Here is a 13665-nt window from a genome sequence, read left to right as displayed (position 1 = left end):
CTGTAAAAAGTATAATCAATACATACATATTACATACTAGCTGACGCCCGCGGTTTTACCCGCGTAGTCGCCATTCCCGTGGGAATATAGGAACAAAATACAAACTCACAAATAAAGTGGCTTTCTAGTGGTAAAAGGATTTTCAGAATCAGTTCAGTGGATCCAAGCTTTTTCTTAATTTTTGTATATTCGTTTAATTTAAAATAATTTTTGGAACAATAATAACGTATTCCACTACTACTAGTATTTTAAAAAAAAATAAAAATTACCTCATATGGATGAATAGAAGCGGTAGCAGATTTTAATTTTTCCAACTCCAAGTTAAAGTTTCCGCTTAAGTCTTCAAATACTTCGCGTCGGTGAATTGGTGAATTTTTAAAGATTTCCATATACGATTCGAGACCAATTTGGTCGATCGAAGACAAATTGGGGCCCCCTGGTGAGTTGTCTATGGTTTCGTTCCCCAAAAATTCAAGCATGGAACCCCCCCGTTCCATGCTTGAATTTTGGGGGGAATACATAAAACTGCTGTTGACAGAGCTGGGTGGTGTTGGTGTGTAACGCTCCAACTCCAAGCCAACGTTTTCGCTTACGTCATTAAATTCTTTATTCATGTCCAGATCTAGGAGATTTTCGGGAAAATACATACAGTTGACAGTGACAGAGTTGGGTTGTGTAGGTGTGTGTAACTCCAAGTTACACATGTACTGATCTGGGAGATTTGCGGGTTCACTGGGTTGATGTGTTTGTGTAAGTTGATTTGTTTGGGCGACTTGATGCGTTTGGGAGAGTTGATGTGTTTGGGTGAATTGATACATTCCGGGTGGGGTACTCTCCCCAAATTGCTGGGGCGATTGTGAAGACAGCACTGAGTTCTCAGTTAAGGTGATTTCCTCATTGGGCGCTAAAATTTTTATTGAATTTTCTCCAAATTGTTGGGAAATTGGTGATGCTTCGCGTGGGTGATTTAGTGAATATCCAAAGGATTCCGCAATATGCTGTTTGAGAACGACGTCCAACGACAAATTGGGGCCCCCTGGTGAGTTGTCTATGGTTTCGTGGGGGGATTCCATTTGATGTGTTTGGGTGGATTGATACGTTAGGCTGGGTTGATTTGTTTGGCTGAGTCGGTACTCTTCATCACCACTTAGATTTTTTACATCCTCGTAAGTTAACACAGGCAGGTCAGTTTTGGCGAAGTCTGTTTTCACGATCACTTGCCTGCCATAGTGCATCTGTGGGTCCGAAATCTGTAAAAAGTATAATCAATACATACATATTACATATATTTCATATTACATATCAATTTATTTCTTTGCAGATACATGCATTATTTATACAGGTGGTCGGTAGATGTAGATGGTAAATGTATCTTGCCAATTAGGCATGCAATTTATTTATTAAGTATTTAATGATTCAAATGACAATTTCACCATTTAAAATTTACATCTTTACAATTAAAATATGTATAAAAATAACAATAATATCAACTTAAATACTCATTTTCACTGTAGAATGCCTGTTGAGTTAGGTATTTATATAAATTATTTTTAAAGCAATTTATATTCTTTTCTTTCCTAATTTCTTTTGGTAACTTATTATAAATTCTTACTGCCGCAATGAATAAACTATTATGGTACAGAGTAGTTTTATGTTGTTCGCATCTAAATTTGTCATTTACATGACAAGGTCCTGGGTTCGATCCCCGGCTGTGCAGATTGAGATTTTCTCAATTTGTCCAGGTCTGGCTGGTGGGAGGCTTCGGCCGTGGCTAGTTACCACCCTACTGGCAATGACGTACCGCCAAGCGATTTAGCATTCCGGTACGATGCCGTGTAGAAACCGAAAGGGGTGTGGATTTTCATCCTCCTCCTAACAAGTTAGCCCGCTTCCATCTTAGACTGCATCATCACTTACCATCAGGTGAGATTGTAGTCAAGGGCTGACTTGTAAATAATAATAATAAAAAAAAAATAAAGTATTCCACTGTACTAATATTTTTTTATAAAATAAAAAATACCTTATATGGATGAATAGAAGCGGTGGTGGATTTAGATTTGTCGTTCCTTAGAGGACCCCTTCTGAGGTAAGCCCTGTGGACTTTCTTCTTCATAGTCTTAACATCACCATCTTCTTTTTCATATTCCTCTTCTTTATCCCCATCTTCATTTCCATCAGAATCTTGGGCTGAGTTAACAACGAATCCACAATCTTCGGACGACTGAGAATCGATCCTCAAAACCCTGTCTTCACACACAATTTTAGTTGAAAACTTCTTCAATTCTTCATCTTCCTTCTTCTCGACTACAAGTTGGTTGAAATTCTCTAAAAGTTCTTCATGACAATCGTTGGGACTCGGCGTGTATTCTATTCGTGACTTTTTGTCTGTTTCAATAAACTCTTCTAACACTCCTTTCTCTCTTTCAATCTCATTTTGCAAATCGCAGTCGCCGTCTTGGTCGTTGAGACCCGATGCTTCGTTATTCAGCCGTGCTTTCTTCTCGATTTCGAGTTTCTCCAATTTCTTGAGGAGATTGTTGAATGGCGTTTCCTCGTGCATCTCATTTTGTGTTATCTCATTTATATTTTGAATTTCGTCTGACTCTTGCTTTCTGTTTTTTGATTGTTTCTTCTTGCCTTTCTTGTGCTTTCGGAATAATGCGACTAACGGTTCCCATAGTTTTTTTCTGAGGGAGTTCTTGCCTTCCGCCATTGTTGTATTGTTTTTACTTTCAGCCATTGGTGTGTTGTTTTGTACGGGGAAATTGGAATGGCACATAGTGAGCAGTTTAAAGAGCTTCTAGTCCCTCCTGCATCTGTAACAAGTATTTCTTTATTAGTAACATTATCTGGATGACAAAAACGGGCCATCCACAGTGTAGGGTTGTATTAATATACCTGACCTGTATTAATACTCCTAAACTTTTCTTTAAGCTTGGTGATGTAAGATTAATATGTACCTATTATGTACCTATTACTAATCGTATATTATTTTATATAATTTTATTATTTTATAATTACTGTTAGCGACGCCGCAAAAGTATGTCCGATCGGTCCGTGAGCTCAACCTGGGGTTATGCCTGAAAATCAGCACTACAGCTCTCAACTGTAGTATCGAGCTGAGCAGCGCTCCTTTCAGCTGAATTTCTTTATTATATTATTATACTAAGTACAGACAGAGGAACTTTGTAATTTAAGTAGGTATCTTTAAGTAGCTTGTAAGCTCTGTTAGTATTAGTTTGTAATTTCTTCTTCTTTTTTAATTTGTATTTTTTAGCTGAATAAAGGATTTTATTATTATTATTATTATTATCGCACTACGAACAAAATTGTCTGTCATTTTCTGAGGAAAACGAGCTTTTACACCATTCAATTACACAAAAAGGTATTTTTACGGAGTTCTTTAACCGACGAACACGATTACAACTATTTAACATCGATACTATAGAGACAGTTTTTATAATCGCATTAGATCGTTGATCATATACATTGACAGAAAAGTACGGTCAAGCGAGGCAGGTCCTATACAATAATTTGTCTGAGGGTTCCGTAGATTAGATTAGCACTTACATCGCATAAATAGTGCCAATAACAATACCCTACACCATAGGATAGACGATAAAAAACTTTCTTTTTTTTTATTCTTTACACGTTCGCCCTTGACTGCAATCTCACCTGATGGTAAGTGATGATGCAGTCTAAGATGGAAGCGGGCTAACTTGTTAGGAGGAGGATGAAAATCCACACCCCTTTCGGTTTCTACACAGCATCGTACCGGAACGCTAAATCGCTTGGCGGTACGTCTTTGCCTGTACGTTAAGGGTGGTAACTAGCCACGGCCGGCAATGCCGATCAATGGTCTGGCAAATTTTCAAGCAAGTGACATGAAAAGTATTTTGTTTTTGTACAAATAATTGTTTTTGTTCATGGAAGTTAAAGAGTTGATTAAAAAATTAATCATGACAATAAGAAAATCTTTAGTAAAGATGTTTTTTTCTTCCTCAATACATAATATTATTGAGAAATACATACAAAATAATATGCCGACTAGTCGGCGCTTTTTGCCGACTAATCGGCTTTACCGACTAGTCGGCAACTAGTCGGCGCATCACTAATAATTTTCCCTAAATGTTATTTGGTTTACTACCTGTTAAACATTTGTTCACAGATTAATAGATACTGCATTTGTTGTCCATCCTGTCCAATACTGTTTATTATATAGGTAATGATTGACATTTATACGCGCGTTCAGCAAATACCTATAAATACTTTTATTACATAATATACATCCAGACACTGGAAAACAACAAATTACGCCGCGACAAAAGTTCTGTAATTTTTCAAGATTTATAAAATACTAGCTGACGCCGCGCGGTTTTACCCGCGTGGTTCCCGTTCCCGTAGGAATACAGGGATAATATATAGCCTATAGCCTTCCTCGGTAAATGGGCTATCTAACACTGAAAGAATTTTTCAAATCGGACCAGTAGTTCCTGAGATTAGTGCGTTCAATCAAACAAACAAACAAACAAACAAACTCTTCAGCTTTATTATATTAGTATAGATGCTTCTAAAATCCTTTCAAAATCTATGCACTTATCTATCTTAAACTGCAGAATTCGTTGAAAAGTTCACTAAGTTACCAACATGTCCTATTCGCGAATTTGCTCAACTTCCATTGTAGTACTCGTACTAAATAGATATACAAATTTCATTTTATTTTATTTGTTTAGAAAGGAAAACTTACAGCTAAATACAAAGATAATAAAAGTAACAACACAGAAAACAGATTATAGCCAATTACAAGATTTCGCGAATAAATTTTACATACTAGATAGCAAGCTCGCAAGGAAAACATACTTCAATAAAACATAATAAAATATAAAAAAAGAGATAATGATAATAATAATAGAGATAAAATAAAAGAAAAGACGAAAGAGAAAACAAAAACAACAAAACAAAATTGATAAATCAACAAGCTAGCTTAACATAAACAAGTTAGCCGAGCAAGTAGCCGAGGTATAGAAGAGGTCAATTTCCTGGTCAGTCAATCACAATTTATTAAAAGAAAGACATAACCGAGGTATATAAGAATAGGGATGATGACAGTTTTTTAAATTGTATATAAATTAAGAGTATACTAATAGTAAAGCAATTTTGTAAAAGTAACAGGGTATCTGCGATCATTACTTTCGGAGCTACAGGGATTTAAAGGGTCAGATTTGCGGCGCTGCCGCGGATCCCTGAAAAACGCCCCATACAAAATGGCTCGAACTAATGACGTCATAGGCAATGTAATGATCGTTAGATTTGTATGCGCGTTCAAACAAAATTACTAATATCTTTGTTATTTGTTCGTTTATGCTTATAGTTCATTTAAAAAAAATGTCACATTTAATGTAAGGACGCTAAAACTGTATGAATTTTCATATTACTATAAAATATTTTTAATAGATTTTGAAATTTTATAATCTCATTAATTTTGCAAATATCCAGACAATCTTTGCTTTATATGTATAAATTAGTTAACATTGACCCTATTTACCCGAATGTATCATAAAAATTAATATATTCAAACCTAGTCATCATCCCCATTGTTTCTAAATTTCGTATGCGCAGATTACACAAAATTGAATGTGATCGAGGATGTGTATTAATTGGGATTCTGAAATATAATTTACTGAGGAATAATAAGTGTATGGGGGCAAATAATATTCTCATCTCAATCCAAAAAACAAACCTCGTTGCTCATCTACAATACCTAGACGGCCTCCGTGGCGCAGTGGTATGCGCGGTGGATTTACAAGACGGAGGTCCTGGGTTCGATCCCCGGCTGGGCAGATTGAGATTTGCTTAATTTGTCCAGGTCTGGCTGGTGGGAGGCTTCGACCGTGGCTAGTTACCACCCTACCGGCAAAGACGTACCGCCAAGCGATTTAGCGTTCCGGTACGATGCCGTGTAGAAACCGACAGGGGTGTGGATTTTCATCCTTCTCCTAACAAGTTAGCCCGCTTCCATCTTAGACTGCATCATCACTTACCTTTAGGTGAGATTGTAGTCAAGGGCTAACTTGTAAAGAATAAAAAAAAAAAAAACCTAGTTCATTCAATAAGCTTTTTGTGAAATCACAAAACACGTTGGTCAACCGGTGATTCACTTATTAGCATCATACAGTGATGCGTAATCCCATACCTTTGATATTTAATATTGAAAGACTTCAAATCAAATCAAATCAAAAATCATTTATTTCAAGTAGGCTCAGTTTACACACACGTTGTTATGGATTATTCTAATTGAAGTACACAAGTCCATTTCACAAGTTTATTTTTTTTTCTTTCTCATTTATTTATTACTTCTTTTTTTTTAAATTTTTAACAATATAAGTATAAAATACAAAACATTATTAAAAATTTATAAAAAACATTTGAGTGCCCAAGCAACCGGTGGTCAGGGCTCCAGAGTGAGGAACCTCCTCACAATACGCGCCGTCTCAAGAATCACTGCCTTTTGTATCCGACTCTTGATCCAACAGTTAAGCGAAAGCTTCTTAAGGTGTTGGTCGAAGCTTTTCGCTATAAGACCATTGACTGAAACAACTATCGGAACAATAATAGTTGACTCAACATTCCACATGGCGGTAATCTTCTAATCACAAGTTTATTATTATTGAATCAATTAAGAATCATTATTTAGAAGATGCAACAAACAGCACTAATCTACTTGTGAACTAATGTTGGACGCCAGGAGGGTTTGCGTTTAGATGTTCTGCAGGCACCCTACCAAGCCTTTCAATAGTGCTAGCTCGGAGCTGACCCTCAGGGATCAGGTTTGTGAATACAGTTCCCTCGTGCTGAGAAGGCGTTTCAAGAGGCTAAGAACAATAGAAACAACATCATGTTTAATCGTTACCTACGTATTAAGTAATGCGCGAGTTTTATATTAGTCTAACACTTACCCTTCTCAACACATCCAAAATACACTTTAGACAATTAAAGCAAAACTAAATCACTGATACTAATTATTCACAAATGTCTGCACACAGTAGTAGCTTTGAAGCGACGACGCCTTACACAATGCAACCGTCTGACCTCAACTCAATCTCTCCACAAAATGGCCGATACAATAATTTTAATTGATTGCAAATAGCTAATACACGTCATACATATATTCCCTATAAATTAAAAAAGACATTTTGACATTTTGGCTAGGGTCACGACCGTATTAATTTAGGTCCGACAGTTTACCCACATTGCTGTGCGGTCTTTACTAAGTTATGTGGAAATGTTCTTCGTATTTGAAACATTCCTACTCATTGAGCTGTTATTCATATCAACGTCAGTTAACTATTTGTAAAGATTCTACCACCGGTTCGGAAGGGAGGTTCTGCTGAGAAGAAACCGGCAAGAAACTCAACAGTTGCTCTTTAAAAAAAAAACCATACAGTAATATTATAATTACAATTGATGACAACATTACAATTTCTTATATATAGTTTTACTTCCTGTGTGAAGGTGGAAGCGGATCCAACGGCCTCCAAGCATTTTTATCATTAAGGAACTCATCAATGGTGTAGTAACCTCGACTAAGCAAATGTTTTTTGACACATTGCCTAAAGCTATGCATTGGCAGGTCCATCACAGTCTTAGGGATCTTATTATAGAAGAGTACACCCAAACCGACAAAAGATTTTTTTACTCTTTGGAGACGATATGCAGAAATAAATAACTTATGCCCGTGTCTAGTAAGACGTGGGTTTAAATATCCTTTTCGTTTGTACAAATTAATATTTTGTCTTACATAGACTACATAGACTTTAAAAATAAGAAATATATTCTACGCCGACATACTAGGGTTTCGACAGTGGCCTACACAACTCTGGTTTCCACTCCACCTTAATGGTTTCAGATATTTATTACTCAAATCAAAATAATATATTCCGAAGATCATCTTCTCTTATATAAGAATTTTACTGGCTGGTTCATCCAGAACCTATTCTATATCTGTCCTGATACTGGGCATGCTGACCGAACAATAAAACAGTATAACAGATCGCTAAATCTATGGCATATTGCTATATCAATACATAACATCCAAGTTTTGACCTTTAATTCCTTCTTAATGGGGATGATGACTAGGTATGAATATATTGATTTTTATGATACATTCGGGTAAATAAGGTCAATGTTAACTAATTTGTACATAAAAAGCAAATATTGTCTGGATATTTGCAAAATAAATGAGATTATAAAATTTCAAAATCTATTAAAAATCTTTTGTCGTAATTAGATGAAAATTCATACAGTTTTAGCTTCCTTACATTAAATGTGCATTTTTTAATATATGAAATATAAACATAAACTCACAAATAACAAAGATATTAGTAATTTTGTTTGAAAGCCCATACAAATCTAACGATCATTGCCTACGACGTCATAAGTTCGTGCCATTTTGTATGGGGCGTTTTTCAGGGATCCGCGGCAGCGCCGCAAACCTGACCCTTTAAATCCCTGTAGCTCCGAAAGTAATGACCGCAGATACTCCGTTACTTTTACAAAATTGTTTTACTATTAGCATACTCTTAATTTATAAACAATTTAAAAACGTGTCATCATTCCAATTAGTTCTTGGTGGGCGTAAAATTATGTTGTTGGCGCTTCTTAAATTTCGCAGTTGCGGATATTTATTTTTTATTGTAAAGGTGATGTTTGAATGTATTTCTTTCGTTAACAATTTGCGTATTAAGATGCAAGAATAATATTTAAAGGTTTTGTTTATATAACAACTATATACAGTAAGTATACCTAAGTGCCTGGACCGGGTTGCGGGTCATTAATTGGTGCTAATTGGAGCACGTGCAACAAACGAGTACTGCGACTTGGGAGATAGACTAACTGTATGAATTTTCATGTAGGTATAAAAATAGGTTATCGATCCTCATTACAGAACCGATTTACCATAATGAGTACATTTCTATCGCAAGTTCTTTCATGCACTCGTAAATGAAATGAAATGAAATGAACTTTATTTGCCATAATACACTTAAAAATACAAGATCGTACTACACTTACATATAGAATAGAATAGAATAGAATATATCTTTATTTGACCACACACGAGTAATAAAATAAAATAAAATAAACAAACAGAACATACAAATATCTGGTCGTGGACAAAACAGGTATCCACCTCAGCACGATGCCACAGCGAGCTGTGGCGCTGGTTTTCAGGTGAAACCTTGTGAGTTCACGGACGTGTCTACGTGACGTGTCTTAACTTAAAACTTATACATGAATACAAAGTAAAATAAAATAATGAAACAAGAACGAACAGAGTAATAAAATAACAAAATTAACATTTATGGGAAACTAAATTAACAAGGAAAATCAAACAATAATTAATACGAGTCAACCTGTAAAATGAACGATCGACATATACAAGATACACTTAAATAGGTATACAAGATCGAGACGTAGGTACTTATCTACATAAGAATAAATAATCACGCCGCGCCGGCGGGCGGGAGCGCCAAAATTGAATTAATTTGTATTTTGTACGCCGCACGAGACGAGTAGATATTGTTCTTGTCACTAGATGTCATTGTTACAAATGTTACTAATCAAAACTCACACATTTTAAACATGATAGGTATAATAGGTAGGCATACCTCTTCGCAATAGGGGAATCTCCTTCCGAAAATTGCTACTTCTGTGGAAAAGAGGACACTCCGCGACATGCCATATTCGAATGCCCTGCCTGTGATGATCTGAGAGGCGCGACACATGGGGTAGATGGCCTAGGATGGATAGGATGTAGACTCCGGCCTAGGATGGATAGGATGTAGACTCCGGCAGCCTGATGCGCGTATGCTGTCAAGCGAAGGCGAGTGGCAAAAATATGCACAAATGCTCCGGAAAATAATAATAAGAAAGGAAGAAAAGGAAAAAGAGGATAAAAAGAAATGGGAAATACCCTAGAGGCAGTTAGCACGATGTAATGCCATGCAGTTCCGTGCTAACTCTGACGATAATAATAAAAACAAAATTTCTGTCAATGGTCTTATAGCGAAAAGCTTCGACCAACACCTTAAGAAGCTTTCGCTTAACTGTTGGATCAAGAGTCGGATACAAAAGGCAGTGATTCTTGAGACGGCGCGTATTGTGAGGAGGTTCCTCACTCTGGAGCCCTGACCACCGGTTGCTTGGACACTCAAATGTCCCGCAGCGGGAGGGTGAATTTTTTTTATAAATTTTAATAATGTTTTGTATTTTATACTTATATTGTTAAAAATTAAAAAAAAAGAAGTAATAAATAAATGAGAGATAAAACAAAAAAAAAAAGGTATAATAGGTAGGTACTCGTACGTATTTTCAGTACTTAGCTTTTTTTAAATGCTGGAAATGTCCACCATTGATTAAAATGCACATGTTACAACGTCGCGAGATGTTGTTTCTTACTTTTCTCAACAATTCAATACTGACAACCATTGTTATTAACTTATTAAAAGCGTCATCATCATCAACTCATTAAAAGGTCTAGCTGGTGTAAGGCTTCGGCCGTGGCTAGTTACCACCCTACCGACAAAGACGTACCGCCAAGCGATTTAGCGTTCCGGTACGATGTCGTGTAGAAACCGAATGGAGTGTGGATTATCATCCTCCTCCTAACAAGTTAGCCCGCTTCCATCTTAGATTACATCATCACTTACCATCAGGTGAGATTGTAGTCAAGGGCTAACTTGTAATGAATAAAAAAAAATAAAAAAAGCGTCATTGTTTTTGCTTCTCAGTTCTACTACTGTATTAACTTCTCGAGCATAACCCTCGTTCTTAATAAATCCCCACAAGAAAAAATCCAATGGAGTGAGATCTGGCAACCCTGCTGGCCACCTGCAAGGTCCGTATCGGCCAATTTATGCTGTCCAAACATTTCAGAGCCCTCTGGCATTAACACAGAATGCGCAGGTGCTCCATCCAACTGATACCACTTTCGCTCGAGCTATTGGTCCGTTAATGAGATCCAGGAACTTAGCGCCTGTGAGGTTTCCTTCAATAAAAACACGACCAATTATTTGATTCCTATGAATCCCAGCCCAGACGTTGAGGGAAAAACGGTATTGGTGAGAAGATTCTCGAAATAAATGTGGATTAACTTGACTCCAGTAGCGGAGATTTTGGCAATTCCGTATTCCATTTCTAGTAAACGTACTTTCGTCTGTCCACATTAAATTAAAAATAAATTCAGAGTCATCAATTATTTTGTTTTGTAACCAGCGGCAATATTCTACTCGGATCGGCCTATCTCTGGATAACAACCCCTGAACTTTACTGTATTTGTATGGACGCTGTTTCAATATTTTAAGCACAGTTTTATGGTGCTTTTCAAACTGGCGTGCCGCTTTTCTAATGCTGGATGTTGGATGGTTCGTAAAATATTGTAAAATTCCTTCTTCCAACTATACTGATATTTCAGATGAAGCACCCTCGTGAGACGGAACCAAAGACTGATTTTCGCGAATTCTTTGAACTGCCTGTACAATAATACGAGCGTTTGTAGGACTCTTCGTATGCCTCCATATCGTTCACGATATGTTCTTAAAGCTAGCGTCGCGTTTTGTTGACACTCACCATAAATTAAAATCATATCGGTATACTCAGTAGCCGTATAACCGAATCGTGGCATTATGTTTCAATACCAAAACACACTTCACAATAAAAAAAAAAACTACACAAATCACAAGAAATGTTCGATTTGTATAAAACAATGCGCAAGGGTAGCAACTATAGTGTGTTTTTTCTCTACAGAGACAAAAATTACGTTTCATGTGTTGCCTGATTTTTATATGCAGTAATAGCGGACGCCCGCGACTTCGTCCGCGTAAAAATCGATGTCAACTTTCAACCCCTATTTCACATTCTATTTTGCAAGTTTTATAACTTATACCTAATAAATAGTCCAATTATTATTTTACATTTACAAATGTACCTAGAAAAATTAAGGACTTTCCGTACCAACTTTCTACCCCTACTTCACCCATTTCTGATTTTGTTTTCGCGACAAAAAGTATCATATTATCCTTCTACGTATTATGGTCTCAAATCGTCTTAAGTATCATTTGAATTCATTCTGTAGTTTCAGCGCGATGCCCGGTCAAAAAAAAGACAGACAGACAAAGAAGTTGGTTCAAAATAGAAAATAGGCTTCAGTATCGATCCCCTACCTCTACCCTACTCCTACCCTACCCGTACCCTAACTGTATCCTACCCCTTCCCTTTCCCTAAATATTGAATGAAAGCCCTTATAATCTAGGATACGGGGAGTATTTTTACAGTTGATGAATATCAAGTTAGTTTTCCATGAGTAGCTTCGTCTTGATGAGGCGCTCAACTTTTATATTTTCGAAAATTATTGATTTTGGTAGCTAACAGAGTTACTAGATAACAAAAAATTCTGAGCATAGGAACGAGATAACTGACCATGCTATTTGTTGGGCAATATGGCTGATAAGTTGTATAACAATTAATTAGTACAACTTTTGCCTTATTGTCCTACAAATTCAGTGTTATTTATGCCTCATCAAGACGAAGCTACTCACATAAAATTTACTTGGTAGTGATCAACTGTAAAAATGTTCCCCGGATCCTGGACTATTAGTGCCCAATTGACAACGTCGCAATTTTCGTTTCTTTACATTAAAAATAGGTACAAAATTTGTGGTGCCGAGCCCGAGAGGCAATAGGGATGATGACATTTTTTTAAATTGTATATAAATCAAGAGTATACTAATAGTAAAGCAATTTTGTAAAAGTAACAGCGTATCTGCGATCATTACTTTCGGAGCTACAGGGATTTAAAGGGTCAGATTTGCGGCGCTGCCGCGGATCCTTGAAAAACGCTCCATACAAAATGGCACGATTTAGTGACGTCGTTGGCTCGCTGATCGTTAGGTTTGTATGGGCGTTCAAACAAAATTACTAATATCTTCGTTTATGTTTATAGTTAATTTATTGAAAAATGTCACATTTAATGTAAGGAAGCTAAAACTGTATGAATTTTCATCTAATTACGATAAAAAAAATTTAATAGATTTTTAAATTTTATAATCTTATTTATTTTGCAAATATCCAGACAATCTTTGCTTTTTATGTGTAAATTAGTTAACATTGATCTTATTTACCCGAATGTATCGTAAAAATCAATATATTCAAACCTAGTCATCATCCCAATTATTATTGTAGGTAAGTATGGTAAAGATGATGAGGATTTTTATTCTTATGTGCATTAGGTCTAAAATTCAATAGGATTTTTATTTTTTATAAGTTATCAATAATTTCTAAAACGCATATTTTAAATTGTTATTTTGGTTCATCAAGGTGAATGACCTAGTGAATTTTCGTGAGGTATTTGTAATACATTTACAGCGTCTTCGAAAATTGTTTGAGTGAAAAAATTTTCCTGTGGCTAAACCGCTGCATAGAAATTAATAAATATTGGCGTGCAGACTACTTACACGATAGGTACCCTATATGTGGTTGAAATTAAGGTCGCAATCGTTTCACCACTTTGTATAATAACGGTGTCAAAATAATATCAACAAATATCATAAGATCTGCTGATCCATCAGACTGTTCTATGTTTAATAAGTGTTACAAATAGTACCAGCTTCC

General features: G+C 36.1%; 1 protein-coding gene across 2 annotated transcripts in view; it reads right to left on the bottom strand.

Moving 5' to 3' along the window:
* The window catches only part of LOC112050699 (uncharacterized), a 52151-nt gene that overhangs the window by 19339 nt on the left and 19147 nt on the right, over positions 1-13665 (bottom strand). For both annotated transcript variants that reach the window (XM_024089024.2, XM_052890443.1), the window contains exons 2-3: positions 2021-2816; positions 270-1250 (exon numbers count right to left, since the gene is read on the bottom strand). In XM_024089024.2, coding sequence (XP_023944792.2) covers positions 270-1250; positions 2021-2779 — 1740 coding nt within the window. In that variant the 5' untranslated portion in view covers positions 2780-2816. The remainder of the gene's footprint in view (positions 1-269; positions 1251-2020; positions 2817-13665) is intronic.

This window comes from Bicyclus anynana, chromosome 27 (genome assembly GCF_947172395.1).
Source record: "Bicyclus anynana chromosome 27, ilBicAnyn1.1, whole genome shotgun sequence".
Lineage (NCBI taxonomy): Eukaryota > Metazoa > Arthropoda > Insecta > Lepidoptera > Nymphalidae > Bicyclus > Bicyclus anynana.
Note: the sequence above shows the minus strand (reverse complement) of the source record. Positions and strands in the feature narration are given on the sequence as shown.